At 38.9% G+C, this 16,460-nt stretch overlaps 1 protein-coding gene across 2 annotated transcripts in view; it reads left to right on the forward strand.

Annotated features, from left to right (window-relative positions):
• The first annotated feature begins 2,856 nt into the window (after positions 1 to 2,856).
• Positions 2,857 to 16,460, forward strand: part of LOC109039702 (Insulator su(Hw) mRNA adaptor) — an 80,342-nt gene continuing 66,738 nt past the window's right edge. For both annotated transcript variants that reach the window (XM_019055309.2, XM_019055310.2), the window contains exons 1-5: positions 2,857 to 3,952; positions 4,885 to 5,013; positions 5,330 to 5,491; positions 9,007 to 9,187; positions 10,903 to 10,982. In XM_019055309.2, the coding sequence (XP_018910854.1) occupies positions 3,923 to 3,952; positions 4,885 to 5,013; positions 5,330 to 5,491; positions 9,007 to 9,187; positions 10,903 to 10,982 (582 nt within the window). In that variant the 5' untranslated portion in view covers positions 2,857 to 3,922. The remainder of the gene's footprint in view (positions 3,953 to 4,884; positions 5,014 to 5,329; positions 5,492 to 9,006; positions 9,188 to 10,902; positions 10,983 to 16,460) is intronic.

Genomic DNA, 16,460 nt, shown 5'->3' on the forward strand with positions numbered 1-16,460 from the left:
TTCATAAAATGAATTAAAAAAAATAGGTGCAAATTCTCCATTGACAATTAGACACATTACTTTAACTAAACAAACATTAACAATGTAGTAATGAATAAAATATCGCACAATTCGTTTTCACTTCTTCTTCTGTACAAGTACCTAGTACAGGACAGATCGCTTCATGGAGGGCTTAGGGCCCAAAAGTGCAGCCACCCTTCTAACCAACTTCTAACGCACAAAATTTCACTGCCAGTCTGCAGGTTCCAATTCTAACCAAGATGGCCAAGAATGTACATAAATGAGCGTTCTTCCGCAAAATTGAGTAAATTCATGCAAAAACTGAGTCAAACACGTGCTTAATAAACGACGGTTTGTAACAATAGTATTAGTAAATCGTTCTGGATAATTGAAATTCATAGGTTGGCTGCATTTCTGGGCCCTAACTTTATTCGCAGAAGCATCGGTGAAGGCCTGATGGATTCTCGGAGTTTCACATCTGTCCATACTCTCGCTATACAGGTACTCTACCTAGTACCATACTTGGTACTGGGAAAAATATTATTGATTAACTCAATATCTCGTGAAACGGCTCGTGGAGACTAGAGTACCTGTATAGCGAGAGTATGGACAGATGTGAAACTCCGAGAATCCATCAGGCCTTCACCGATGCTTCTGCGAATAAAGCAAGAATAAAGTTAGGGCCCAGAAATGCAGCCAACCTATGAATTTCAATTATCCAGAACGATTTACTAATACTATTGTTACGAACCGTCGTTTATTAAGCACGTGTTTGACTCAGTTTTTGCATAAATTTACTCAATTTCGCGGAAGAACGCTCATTTCTGTACATTCTTTGCCATCATGGTTAGAATTGGAATCTGCAGACTGGCAGTGAAATTTTGTGCGTTAGAAGTTGGTTAGAAGGGTGGCTGCACTTTTGGGCCCTAAGCCCTCCACAGAGTTGCTAAAAGAAATTTCATCGAATGAAATTTCTTTCGACCGACAAAATGTCAAAAATGCTTATTTTTTCTAACAGAATTTGTTTTTATTTTTAAAGAGAATAATATTCGTCAATTAGACCAGTTGGAGCGCGGTCTTCTCTCAGCTTTTCTCTTCTGGTCTTCTCTTACTCTTTCTCTTCTGGCAGTTCTGGCTCATCAAGGGGAGGGGGGCCGGGGACCCTAACTTCAAATTTCAAACTGTTAATTTCTGAAAAAATCAGAGACAAATGAAAAAATCATTTAAATTGTTTCAAAGATAGTTCAAGATCCCTCCCTCCCTTTTGTACAAAAAAAGAGGATATACTATTAGGGGGTACTTAGTACTCGGATTCTTTATAGTCAAGAAATTTGTTTTGCTCCAAATATGAAAGCTAACGTCTTACTTCATCCGTAAAATTTATTTTGGTGTTCAACCGGTACGGCTGTGCGCTGTGTGTTCAACCAAAATTTAAGAAAAAAAATTCAAAATTATGTTTTTGCTGTTTTACTCAACTTTCTGGGCATTTCTAAAGTTCCCTTTCACAGTTTACCACGTGCATACAAATGAACTTAAGGAGATTCATAAGTTTCAAGGGTTTAATCCTGAATTCTGCTTGTTAAATGAAATTTCTTTTTATAATCTTTCATGAAATTTCTTAACTCTGGCCCTCCATGAAGCGATCTGTCCATACTCTCACTATACAGGTACTCTAGTGGAGACAAGGCCTAGTGAAGATTACCAAACACGGCCGAAGGCACCCGAAGGCCTACTCGCCGCTCAAGATGCGCGTCTAACTCGCAGGTGTATATCGGCCCCTTGAAGTGAAGTTCTTCCTCTTTCCCCGACCACGGTCTCCGGCCATCTCCGGCATAGAGAAAATACAGAGGGTGGTGGCAAGGCAGCCATCTTGAAGATTGGCTATGGCTATGACGTACAGAGACGGAAAATTTCATGAAATTTATACGAGTGAAATTTCACGAAATTTCATGAAATTTATTGAAACTTTTGGGGATACACTCAGGAAGCTAAGGAACGCTAAAAACAGTGATTCTAAATTTTGAAATTTTTTACCGCAAGCCTAAAACATTCGCACGTTGCAAATGTTTTCGTTTAGTTTAGAGGTTAGGTTGGGGGTTTTGCTCTCTAAACTTCCCTTTTGGCCCCCTCTTTGTGTTTGGCACCTTCAGTATAGTAGCATAATACCGCGGCATCAACAGAAAGACCATCTGAAACGCTCTCAGACCTCCAAAGGTTTAATCAATAATTCTAAAAAAAGTTAATAACACTGGCGCACTGTATTAAAAAAAAAAAAAAAAAAAAAAAAAAAAAAAGGAGTACATTTCATCCTGCCTAAAGACCCACATCACCACTGAATGTAACATTGAAAGTCATATAATTGAACATTAGTTACCATGACCCTCCAATTCCTGTTTTTTTGACGTACAGAACGTACGTAATCTAATATGGTTATGCCTTCAAAACGGGACGAGTCGAGATAAAAGTTGTTAAGATATGAAATATACATTTTTAACTCACAAATTATTTTCAGTTATAGTCAAACGTTGATAGAAAAATATATTGAAACATAAAAAGTAATAGTAACGAGTTTTTAGAGCCAAAATAAGTGGAAACCTCACAACCTTTCCCGTTCCTTTTAAAATTTCAAAGAGGTCTCGGTTTTCCCGCGATACCATTAACCAATTAGAGGGGCGGCTTCATTTTTAGCTGTGACGTAGAAAAGTACATTTCTCCGCTTGCCACCACCGTCTGTATAATCTCCATCTCTTTGGGGTCTCCGGTATGCGTCGACCACAGCGCTGAGTAGAGAAATTTGACACTACAAATCATCTACACAATTGTTTTCCTTTTCCCTGTAAACTTGAAAATCTCAGGCCATAGAGTACAATAGAGTCGCAAAGTACTGGATCGCCGATGAAGTCACTTTTCGAGGCTGTTTTGTCCAGTTCTCCGGAGACTAGTGTGCGGCGACTAGCGATGACGCATACGCAGAGACTCGCGCTCAGCGCTCCCCACTCCCGACAGTCCCGACTCGGCTCCGTTCGTCGGCTAGACACACACTGAACCAGCTAAAATAAGTAGGCCGGTAATAAGTCTGAAATTGAGTCCATATATGAATATTATCTCGGAGTAACATACATTAATGGATTCATTATGGCTTTGAATATCTATTTCAAGCAAAATTTGCACAAATTAATACCGATGGAATTAAAAAAAGTCGAAAAAAACACAAGCAGTCGCTGATTTCTCCATAAGCCACCGTGTAAAAAAATGCCGGTTGGTTCACACTTGGTATAAGTCAGAAATTAAATTCCTATATGAATTTTATCCAGGAGTAATATACATCAATGGATTCATTATGACTTTGACTATCTAATTATAGCAAAATTTGCACAAATTAATATCGATGAAATTAAAAAATGTCGAAAAAACACGGACAGTCGTTGCTTTTCCCGTAAGCCGCCGTGATAAGAAATGCCGGTTGGTTCACACTTGGTATAAGTCAGAAATTAAATCCCAATATGAATATTATCCAGGAGTAATATACATCAATGGATTCATTATGGCTTTGACTACCTTTAAATAGCAAAATTTGCAAAAATTAATGCTGATTGAATTATGAAATACCTAAAAAACACAAGCAGTTCTTGATTTCTCCATAAGCCGCCGTGTTACAAAATGCCGTTGGGTTCGCAAATGGTTCACTATTTTCGGAGCACACGCGGCTCGGAAACGCCTGTTCATGGATTGGCTTCATCGCCGCTCCAGTACTTTGCGACTCTATTGTACTCTATGTCTCAGGCAGGCAATGCCGTGAATTAGTTCCAGACTATGTGTAATTTGTGGTAATTATAGGTTAATTTGAGTGTGTGCGCGTTCTGAAATGATAAGCTTCAAAGATTGGTGATTTGCGGAACTTAAACATCGCAACAGCCCTAAAATGGAAGCTGTCAAGCAGTTCAATTCGGAGGTACACAAGCTGTGAATAACCTATGGCCTGACTAGATACCCTATCAAACTCCATCGGTTTCCCTGATTTCGCTCTTTAAGTTGAATTTCCTAATTCCTGGTCTGAACACTCACAATCTTTAAGCCACCATTGGTTTCACCTTAGGGAAGGAGCTGCATCGTTGACCTGGAGGATGTGTTTCTCTTTTGACGATCAATGGTCGCTGAGTTACACACTTCTTCTTTACCTTTTTCCCGTTGCAGTTTTTCAAGTCTTTTACAACCGAAACTTGCATTTAAAGCTCTTCATAATTATTCTCGATTGATCCCCGATCTATTTACTTTGAAGCTTTGATGTAACTGATGCATCCCAAGTACCACGATAGTCCTAACCTAAAAATGGTTTCAAGTTGCCTACTTGTCTCATAAATCATTCCTAAACCATTCTTTCAGATTCATCTACTCTCTCAGTTCTCTTTCTATGATTTCACGAACTGCTAGAATAGTCAACTAGCTAGAGATGCAGGAATTTCTTTGTCTTCCCATCTCTCAAATTGGTCATCTTGTTGTTAAGACCCCTTTTTCCTCAGGAATTTCCTAGTGATGACTTATTTGGCTTTGAACAAACAAATTTCCATGATTTTACTTAAATTATCTGATTTCTTCCTTGCTTTTGCAGTAAAACATGTTTTTATGGCCTACCCCCTCCGACGGCCTTTCTATTTCTGCACAGGATCAAGTGTGACCTACCCGCTTGCGCTGTGAAGAAGTGCTTGCACCCTTGCAACTAGCCATTGTTTTGATTGTTACAATATATTATCATCAGTTAAAAGTTGTCACATACCTCCAAGATGAATAAATTGGAGACTTAGTTCCAAGAGTTCTTAGTGACTCGTTACTGAATGATTCAATTCTTTGGTATGACTATAATGATTGCTGCCCTTCTTGTTACAGCTACAATCTCTCTATGAGACGAAGCCTCCGATCTCTAAGGCGAAGATGACCTCAATCACAAAGACGGCCATTAAAGCAATAAAATTTTACAAACATGTGGTGCAGAGTGTTGAAAAATTTATCCAGAGGGTTTGTTCTTTGAATTTCTTACTTTGTATACTTGCCGATTACTCGTTCTTTCTTGATATTGCATGTGCCATCTGCTCTCCAACCATTATTTAACTTCATATTTGAATGAAGTTCATCCTCGACAAACGTTCAACCTTATCTGAAGAAAAAAGTCTAAGTAGTCCCTCTGTAAATTATCCTTGGTCTTGGGGGTATTTTATGTTGAGTTAATTTTCTTGCCAAAAGCTTCTTTACCTACAAATAATCTTTGAGTCACAAAGAAGCACCATCTAAATCATTGTACGCTGTAAAAGTGAAGCCTGTTTTATGTTTACAGTGCAAACCAGAGTACAAAGTTCCTGGACTTTATGTCATTGATTCAATTGTGAGGCAGTCAAGACATCAGTTTGGTTCGGAGAAGGATGTGTTTGCACCACGATTTGCCAGGAACATTGTGCAAACTTTCGTCCATTTATTCAACTGCCCTGTTGAAGATAAAGTAAGTGAAATTCTTGATGAAGGTGTCTGAAGGATAGAAGCTTCTTCAACTCAAATAGTAGAATTTTGGTACCTTTTAAAATTGTCAAAAAGTTCTGGTCAAGGGGACTCAAATAGTCCATAGCTCGTCTGAGTAGGCCTCTCAAGCAGATTTAGGAAGTTCCTTAAAGGTCCAGGAGTAAGTTTCCCAATGGAACTCTTGCATGTGTCAGGAATTTGCGATTTAAGTACTGATTCCAAAGTAAAATTTTGCAAGAAACTCAATGGTGCCACTGGTTTTCTCTGAAATCAACTTCAAAAGCCTAATAAAGCTCTCAAAATTGAGGCTGTAATGGAGGGGATATCTGACGCTATCCTGAGAGTCCACTTCTATGTCAAGACAAACTCTATGCGTAGATAAGCTTTGGTTCTGATGGCCACCGCCCTGCGATTTTTCCGTGCGGCAAATTCGCGAGTGATTCCTTTGCCACATTAAAAAAGTCTGTTTCGTCGCCTCCGTGGCTCAGTGAGAATTGTTTCTCAACAGATGAACCAGTACAAAAATAGTTGTTGAAGTGGAAACCAGGTAGGCGCTCAGCTCTATTTTGTAGTATGAATTTAGTGTTTTTTTCTTTTCACCAAAAATATAAGGGCGGATAACAAAAGTAGAAAATTGATCTTGTTACTTCAAAATTCCCCTAAATGGAAAAGACTGTTGTTGCTTCTCTCAGTAGAAAAATTTGGAAAAGGCGGGAAACCTTTCAAAGCACGGATGATCGAGGGTGCGTTTGAAATTCCTGTTAATCGTCGTCTAAATGCAGATGATGCCAGCTTTTAAGAGTAAAAGTACCCACGAGGTCTTGACAGGGACTGGGGCAAATCATAACTTTGCTTCAGCCATGCGGTTTCTTCGCGTGACTTCTATTTCCGGGCCGTGTTCCAACTCCACGAGCGCCATGTCGCCAAATGCTCCTAAAAAATCGGCTATGGCCCCTAAAAAATGAAGACCCTGCGCCAAACGTGGCCCCTAAAAAATTATCGCAGTCCTAAATTACGGTTTGATGATTTCAAGATTTTTGTCAGTCAGCCTGGACTGAACGTGCAAAGCAAGCAATTGCGCGCGGAGCTTCGTCGCGGCCGCGGCTCTGCAGATTGAGAATCGTCGTAGACTGTAGATAGCGTGGGGGGGGGGGGGGGGATAGTGCGCGTTCGCAGAAATCCATCTATTGCCGCAATCACACGCTGAATTTAGCAGCTGAATGAGGAAGTCAACAGTCATCGCCCAACGGCTGAAATCTAGCAAATTTGAGTTATTTTCATCCAGATGTGTATCAAATCTACTCGAATAGTTCAAACAAATTCAAAATTGGTTCGATGGTTGCTGAGGATCGTTGCTGAATTTTGCGCGTCACGCGCAAAATTCAGGCATCGGGCCGATGACTTCCACATTCAAGCCATATTCAGCTCCCACATTCAGCGTGTGATTGCGGCATCACTCCGCCGAGTCTCGGGAGTTCTGCCTTCGGCCGATCGCCGATATATATGTTAACTGTTAAGTTTCTTTTTGATTCATCATCAGCTTTTTAGCTTCTTCAATAAACGAATCATTTCGTTAAAAAATCCAATTTTTGTTTACTGTCTTTTCACTATTTTCTTTCGTAACACATGGGCACTGTTTACCTCTCTTAAAAATAAAATTAGGGACTCATAGTTTGACTCACATTTTTTTCTCTCAAGATAACACATTGATCATCTTTCATAATAACATCAGTTATAATATTCTTTTCTTTTATTTTAACTTTTCAGACTTCTCACTAAACAGGATAAGAGCAAATAAAATGTATTCAAAATTCAAAGCAAGAGCAAGAGGTGCCTTCAGCTCAAAGTTACATCTGTGAGGGTTATAAAAATAAATGAAAAAAAAAGAAGTGAAGTGTGTACTTTTGTAAAAGCACCTCTCATTTTATTTTCATCGAGCCAATAGTATTTTATTCACCCGTGAGATCCTTAGAACCAAAAAAAGTAGGCAAGTACAATCTTTGGAACAAAAGGGGGAGGTATTTCAACTTTAAAAAAAAGCTACTCAACTTGTGGAACGATAAACGTCATACGATTTTTTCATGTCTTAAGATCATATACAATTTTGAAGCTTGAACTCGTTTTCTCCAAATCAGAAAATGAATACTTAACTTATCTGATAACTCCTTTTGTTTTTAAGGACCTCAAATAAGGTACTTCTACATAGTTCTACTACTTTTCATAATAGGAAGTCAGAAAAAGTATTATTTAATTGAACAAACTTTAAGTAAACTAAAAGCTCCTTGTTTTAAATCGGAATATCATTCCTTTGACCTTTCCCTATCCCAAGTAATGGCTGCGAGCTGCGACTTGCAAGTCCTGTAATTGTACATCTTGCGTATAACTTTTCACTAAATGTGCCGTGATATATAGGCAAAAATTCAATTTGGCCGCTAAAAAATCTTCAATGGCCCCTAAAAATTGAACTTGACGGGCCAAACGGCTCCTAAAACTTGGAGGTGAAGTTGGAACACTGTTTCCGGGGTATTCAGGATCTCGTCACCTGGCGACCAGTGCCAGTCGCCAGACGATAGAATTCCGCACCCGAACCAAGCCTTGTTCGAAACGCTTATCAGCGGTCCCGCGACATTGCTGCGCAGCATCTTTGCACGCGAAAATGACGCTGCGCGACCGCCACCGGAATCGAAGCTATAGGGAGCAATTACATTAGCAGGGTTGCTACTTTATTTGGGGACTCAAAAACTGGAAGCTCGACAACTTCGTTAATGTATTTGCTCCTTATATTTACATGGAGAGTTGGACTGGACGTAGGGGTGGACTTTCAGGGTAGCGTGGGACATCCCCTCCATTACAGCCTCAACTTTGAGAGCTTTTTTGAGCTATAGGGATGTTTTCAGAGGAAACCAGTGGCACCATCATGTTTCTCGCAAACTTTTACGAAAGTGAAATTACTTAAATCGCAAATCCCTCATGCATGCATGAGCTTTATTCTAAATGACACCCTTGAAATCAAATTTAGAATAATCAATAACACTCCTCTTTTAGGTCTTTAGAAAGATAAATTGTGAGAATTGTAGGGAAGAGTGTGGATTCGATCACCAAATTTTTCCATTAAAATCAAAGTTGCAAAGTCCTCTGAAAAATGTTTTACAAAACCTGAAGTTAAAGTTAAAATTGTCAGGTTAAAGTTTCAGGCAAAGTTTATGTTAAGCATTCTGACATACACATAGGAAAGAAGCGACTAACGCCTTTTGTGGTGAGAAAATTAAACTAAAACTGTGCCTAGCTCGCTCTCAAGGCTTCAGGAGAGCGTTTCCTGTTGAGGACTCAAAATTGCCTATTTTCCCTAGATTCGACTCTCCTAGAAAATTTTGCTCGAGGAAGATGAAGTCCCTTCTCACAGATCCTGTCACAACTGAACAAACTTCATTTGAAGACAAGTCATCCATATCATTCACTTGAGCTAGGAATTGAATATGATTTTATCATCTCTTGTAGAGCAAAGTTATCCGAGTATTGAATTTGTGGCAAAAGAATGCTGTTTTCGGGCCAGATGTCATTCAGCCACTCTTTGATCTAGCTGACCCAAACCATCCGATGCACAAAGAACAAGCCGCAGCTGCTGCAAGCAATGGTGTAACTGCATCTTTAAAGACTCCACCCTCTGCATCCAAATCAGGTGATTCATACAAGCAGCTCTTCTCTTCAAGTCCCTCAGCAGGCTGATTGTTGAAATTGACAGACAAAGCGACAGACAAAGAAGTCACAGTGAGAATGGAGCTATCCTATTGGTTGAAATGGGTAGCTCCTATAGACTAAGGGAGAAAATGATGGACTAACTATCGGGTCTCTCGCGGGTTGCCATTAGTTAGTCTATTACCTATCACCTTTGTCCATTGCAACCACCCGCTTCCACCAATAGGATCCCTCCATATCTCTTTTATCTTCTTTGTCTATATCTTTGTCGATCAATTTCAATAATCGGCCTGCTGCAGGCTGATTATTGAAATTGATAGACGAAGCGGTAGACAAATAGAAATTGGAGTGATCCTATTGGTAGTTGCAATAGACAAAGGAGCTAAGCAATGGGCAACCACCCAGCAACCTAGGAGAGACCCTATAGTTAGTCCATCATTTCCTCCGTTTGTCAATAACAACCACCTGCTAAGTTCCCTCCATTGTCCCTTTATGTATCATTTGTCCATCAATTTCAGCCCCCCCTAAAATATGAATCAGCCCTCTGCCCAACTTCACACATTTCGTGCATTTTGTCTTGTTCGTTATTATTTCTTTGAGCTCCATTTTCTAGCTGAAAATATGGATTCTGTCAATGAGATTCGAGTAAGGTTATTGAAAAGGTGTTACTGTCATAGCAAAAAAGATGGACCACCACTGAAAGCTCATAATTAGTTTTTAAAAGCTTAAAATAGAATGTATTATAAATTTAAAAAGCAGAATCATGTCAGTTACAGAGCATTCAAAATCCTAAAGTCTCATGCATGAACCAAACTTTGAGCTTTGAATTGAGTTAAGTATTAACATTTCAATTAGATGCATACTCAATGTTGAAAATACATGTGTTTAATAATTGTCATTGTTTTCAGTGTCATCTTTTAATGACAGTTTTGTGTGAAATACTTATAATTAAATAGTCTTCCCGAAATCTGTTGAAAAAAGAAAAGAAGAAATTACAGAATAGATAGTACCTCTCAAAAAAGGATGTACCTGGAAAAAATTGTCTTCCTTTTATGGAAATTACTCAAAAGGGTGAACATGGAAATTATATTTTCCTCGTGTCTTTTAAATGTTTTTTAGTTTCCATTCCTTCTAACCAAAACTTGGAAATTTCTTCATTATCTGAACTCTTGATTTGAGACCTCTGAATGGAAATGATCAGGGAAAAGTGTTACAAGCGCTAAGTTCCACAACAGCAAGAAGCTTGTTGGCGGCTTCCTATGCTTTTTTTGGTTACTCTGCACTAAAGTGGTACAAATAATGACCCTCTTTATCTCAGCTTAAATTCATGAGAGAAGAAAGTAACTTTGTCATCCTTAGCCAAGGGCAATCATAAGTCAAGGCATTCAAAGAAGGGTGATAGCTCTAGTACATCTGTGTACCTTTTTGTTGTGTAAGGAATTATCAGTCAATGATCAAGAATTCTTAGAAAAACTCATGCCAAAGGAATCGAATATGTTAAGCTGAAGCATTCTAGGCAAGTAGCCCCTGATTAATAGGTTGTTCTCTTCAAAGCAAAGTGCCAACAGTTTAATGCCATACATTTCTCATAACTTCTGCTGTGTGTACTCATAAGATAATCTGACATATTGATACTCTGTAGCTGACTCACTATTTCATTGTATATTTTTCGTTAATGTTTTTGATTTTTCTTTCTAGGGAGTCAAAACAAACCATCACCTATAAAAAATGACACAAGTTTGTGGGTGCACGAAACGACTAATACACTTTCCAAACAGGTATGAATGGCTGTTATTCAGTTGAGACATAAGGTTGTTAGAAATGAAGGTCCCTCCGTGAAAAAGCAAATACTTAAGGCTCTCCATGTTGCAGACTCAATTTTTGTGTGCTTTTTACAGCTAACAAAGTGAAGTTCCTGCAAGAGTCAGGCATTGTCAATTTAACTAACTAATGGAAGGTAAAATTTGAAAGAAAACACAGCAGTGCTGCTGGTCATACCTCTAGTGGACTTCCATGTTCAAAAACAGTTCTTAGAATTAGCATCATAATGGGACCGGCCCTTGTTAGTAAGGGAGAGTTTATTTTACCAAAATTGATAACTGTCTAAATTTGGAGAGTGACATTTTGCCTGAAGTGTGGAAAGCCCTTGATCATTATTTTTTTCCCGTAAGATTCTGTGGAAAATTGAAATACTTCTGTAGTCAATTTTGCATGGTCCTCACCCTTTGGCACAAAGTGTCGTAGACTCTGCATATTCAAACAAGGACGACTCCAGCAGTATCCAGGTACATATGCAGACGTCAGTTTGGTTTAGTTGGTCGGCTCGACTTCAGTCCCCTGATCATCCCTTTGCCGACACTCCTGATCAAAGATTATTCTAAATAGAGCCAAACCAACATAAGACAGCTTAACTCTCTAAACGACCACTTAGGCGAAACCCATTCCATATTGGGATGGTTGCGTAAAACGAGTGAAAATCTAAACCCCCAGATTTTGGATTGTGCCAAAAATTTCAACCTATTGAAACACCGAGAAATCCGAAATCAAGAGAATCTTAAATGGTTAAATTTATGAGCTCAGGACCAACCCTGTTGCCCATCAGGAGGGGATACCGAACTGTCAATTATGAACTCCTTGGCATCCTTTACCCGTGAGAACATTTTTTTCCGAGCCTGTACCATGGATCAAGAGAATAAATAAGGACCCCCGACTTCCTATTTAAACCTGTGTTAAAAACTATTACTGTGCGACTGCAGCAAACCTGGCAGAGGGTGCGGTGAATTAACGCCACAGCGGTCCTAGATCATAATGTCTACAGTAGGTAGTGTTCCATACAATGTTCATTGTAAATTCTATGATCTATTTATTTAGATAATTTAATACGTTTTACTTTATCAAACTAATGAAATAGTATGGATACATACTTTCTGCAGTGGTCAATGAGGAAGACTTTGATTTGAGGTATCTTATGAAAACACAAGCAAATATGATGATTCAGTCAACTTTTGACGCAGAATCAAAGAGACTTGCTAATAATCAAATTAAAGGTAATGCTTGAAGTGAAGTTCATATCTTTGATTTTGTGACACTGAGTTGATTTTTATCAGTACAACACTATTTCTTTCTAAAAAGATTCAACTTTAACACAGATACGCCTTTGGCTAGAAGTACAATCCTGCTGCACAAGTGCACACTCCATACGCACTTCCTTCTGCTTTCTCAAAAGCAGTTGCTACTGAGTAAAAAGGATAGAAAAGACACTTCACATTATTACCAGTTTATGTACCCGAAGACTTATGAAGATCGAAATTAAAATGGAAAATTTTTCACATTAAACTCTTCAGAACTTCAGAATGACCATGAGGATCTAAATCTAAAAATTTCCATTAGCCCTGTGTGATAAGCCTGAATAGGTAGTGCATGGAAACATGAGACTGGAGAACCCAATGGTTGGTTTTGCTCACTATACCCTCTGCCAGGCACCGCTAGTGTTGCTGCCAACTGGAGTCGGGGGTCCTTATTTATTCTCTTGGTCCGTGCCTGTACTTCAATGAGCTTGTTCAGTATTTTGTAATTCATGCATTTTTAAACCTAGATAGTGCACATAGTTCACAGAAATTTTCCCCGATTTTTTTTAGCAATATTAACCTACGAAATACGAGTTCAAAATTCCGTATTTTGAGCTCCCATTTAAACGGCGCACCGCTCGGGCTATCCAAAATGGCGGCCCATTCTATCCGTCCGGAGATGGCCACACTTTTGACCTCGCGTGCCGGCCGTCCTCTGCTAAGGTACCTCTGCCATAGAATGCTGCACTGCAAAACATCGGGGTTGTAAACAAAAGAAGATTGATAACACAAAGGATCCTAACAACTAGAAATTTCTTGATTTTAATTAATTAAAATCCAATTTTGACTTTAACCAAGCATTTAAAAATAATATTCATCGTATTTTACAACCTGGAGCTACGGCTTATCGGCTCATTTTAAAGTGCATTCTGAAAATCAGTTTAACAAGTCCAATGTCTAAACCCTGGCATTCTTCTTTTTGACCATTCTCTTTTCATTTTCGCCTCAAATCAAATGTTTTGCAGTTTCTTTATCTTAAGTATGTGATCCTGAATTCATTCAATAGTTAGAAGTTTAATATTTATTTAGTATTACAGCCTTTTGACCTCTCAAACTGCAGCAATATGATCCCATGCAGTCCAAGGTTTCTTTGGCCCAAACCAAGTGATTACTCATCTGAGGTGTGTATCATGGCTCTTCAAATTCGCAGTTCAAAACTAAATTAGGGATTACAGTTACTTAATCCAGTTCTGCTCTCTTGCTCAATGTTTGTCATAAGTGTTTGTTCGTGTCTGTTCTTTGTAAGTGATCAACTGACCACTTTAGTGCATACACAGTTACGCTATCGGTACAGGTATTATTTCTTTTTTCTACAGTCAGAACTTTCTCTTAAGTGCAATAATTTACCAAAGAAATTCCCCTAGTTGCGTAAATAATTTGGTGTTACTAATTCAGTTACTATCTCCTTGCTGTGATGCAAAGATTCTGAGATCTGTCCTAAGTGGGTTTTGCATTTGGACGGTCACTCTTGTCTGATAAAATTACTGCTCTAGCAGGTTCTTTACAAAGGTAAGCATGCTTACATAAACTGTTCCACAAATGCGAATGTAACCTTGTGATACCTAAGTAACTTTAGATATCTTACCTGTTACACTACCAGCGGCCCTATTATTGAAACCATGTCAGCCCGACATGAAAAGACATAGCCCTATCTTAACCATGCAATATATCGGAATTTGTTGTCTTGTTGGGCTGCTTTAAACTTTCAATAATTTTGCAAAATATTTCAACTTCGTGACAGATGCTCATGTCTTGGTTGACACTTTCAAAAGTTGAGTTGTGATGTCGATTCAGCCGCAGCACACACCAGAAAATTCCTTCTTGGATCCGACCTTCGATGATTCATTTTTGAAATAGCTTTGAACTGATTACAGATAAATGACACCATAAGTGTCATTTATAGATGAATCAGAGACCGAAGTATAAATTTGAAGCTGCTAGAGCAGTAATTTTATCAGACAAGAGTGACCGTCCAAATGCAAAACCCACTTAGGACAGATCTCAGAATCTTTGCATCACAGCAAGGAGATAGTAACTGAATTAGTAACACCAAATTATTTACGCAACTAGGGGAATTTCTTTGGTAAATTATTGCACTTAAGAGAAAGTTCTGACTGTAGAAAAAAGAAATAATACCTGTACCGATAGCGTAAATGTGTATGCACTAAAGTGGTCAGTTGGTCACTTACAAAGAACAGACACGAACAAACACTTATGACAAACATTGAGCAAGAGAGCAGAACTGGATTAAGTAACTGTAATCCCTAATTTAGTTTTGAACTGCGAATTTGAAGAGCCATGATACACACCTCAGATGTGTAATCACTTGGTTCGGGGCAAAGAAACCTTGGACTGTATGGGATCACTAGGGGGCTACGCGGCCCAACCTCCTGAAGGCGCTCAGCGCCATCAAGGGGCCGCAAGCGGCGCGGCCCATTTTTGTACCTGCACCGTTAATGAAATTCATATTTTCATAATATTTGTTCAACACATCTCGGCAAAACTTAAATGACGGAAGTAGTAAAAACCCAATGGACCAATTCAAATGCAATGTCGCAAAATTTCATCTAGAAAAGCAATATAAAGCTTTATAAATTATATTACGCAATGACAGTCGCAAATTTTTTTAATGAAATTCGTTCTGATATTTTGTGTTGCTTTATTATTTATTTATTTACTATTATTTCATATTATTATTTCATTTATTTTCTTTTTAAATTTTTCGTTTCCGATTTTTATCGTTGCGTTTTTCTCTTTTAGCTTCTTAATAATGTTGGTTTTAATTCTCCCCTAAAAAATTACGACATGAGGTATATTTTACTTTTTAGAATGAAATGATTTTTCTTTTTGATAAATAAGAGGAAAAAAATGAGAAGGCAAAAGGATGCGATTCTCAATGATTTATTAATGCTCCATTGCAGTAAAACAACGGATTGAGATGAACAGGTATTTTCGAAATGATACCTCTGTGGGAATCGAACCCCCATTATGGCATCGGCCGGCTCATCTGCCGCCTTAGACAACTCGGCCACTGCCCAGTGCAAGAAGTGTGAGGTGAATCTTGTGTACATAAGGATAGAGCTGATGCGCAGGCTACACAGCCACTGCGCAACCTCTTCGACCACTGCGCATCCTCCCGCGCCTAGCGGTAGCAGTCCCGGAGCATTCTGTAAATCCACTCACTTTTATAACATGATTTTAAAAAAACCTGGGTCGCACTTCCAAAATCTGATTAGAGTGGGCTCATATAGGGCCCATCACCTGTCGATTTACGCAAAAATCATTAAAATCGGCCCGGTAGAACGCTCAAACGAACTATGACAAAAAGTATAAATTTACAATGTTTAAATGGGAGAATTCGCAACTTTACCACGTAGTATAAAAAAACCTGGGTCATATTTTGAAAAACTGAATAGAATGGGCTTATCTAGAGACAATTGCCCGTCAATAGCCGCAAAAATCATGATAATCGGCCGGGTAGAACGCTGGAACTAAGTGTTACCAGTTTCGCAAAATTAGGAGGTCTGGAGGTCTCGGAGCTTATAGTATACAGGGTGTCTCACGAAAAACGAGCCACCTTGAATATCTGGCGAACGGGTTGGAATTTCGAAAAACGGTAAAAGACATGTTCGTTTATATCGAGGGGGACACCTTCAGGCGTATTTGACATTTTCTCAAACCGCGGGGGGGGGGTGCCCCCCCTCCCCCCCCGTAAATCGAAATTTTCAAACGGCACCCCTACTTTTTTACTTCAGGAATCAATTCTACGCAAAAAAACAAGCCACCCTGTCCTAACCGGATGTAGATCGGGCAATTTTTCAGCGATTGGCAGAGGTTGAAACATTTTTTTCATGCTCTTTTCAAAAATGCCCTACGCTCAATGGAACTGCCGTATCAAACCAAACTCTCCGCCAAAAAAATTCTTAAACATTGCACTTTCAATAAAAAAAAAGAAAAGGAAAGGAAACCCCCCCCCCCAAAAAAAAAAAAAAAAAAAAAAAAAAAAATATCTGTACTCGAAAACTTGAGCACGCGGAGCCCTTTTTTGCAACATTGAAATGCGTTTGACCGAACATGGACGAAAATCGCATCACTGCGAACATCATTGAAACTCACCGAAAAAAGGTA

This window comes from Bemisia tabaci, chromosome 2 (assembly GCF_918797505.1).
Source record: "Bemisia tabaci chromosome 2, PGI_BMITA_v3".
NCBI lineage: Eukaryota > Metazoa > Arthropoda > Insecta > Hemiptera > Aleyrodidae > Bemisia > Bemisia tabaci.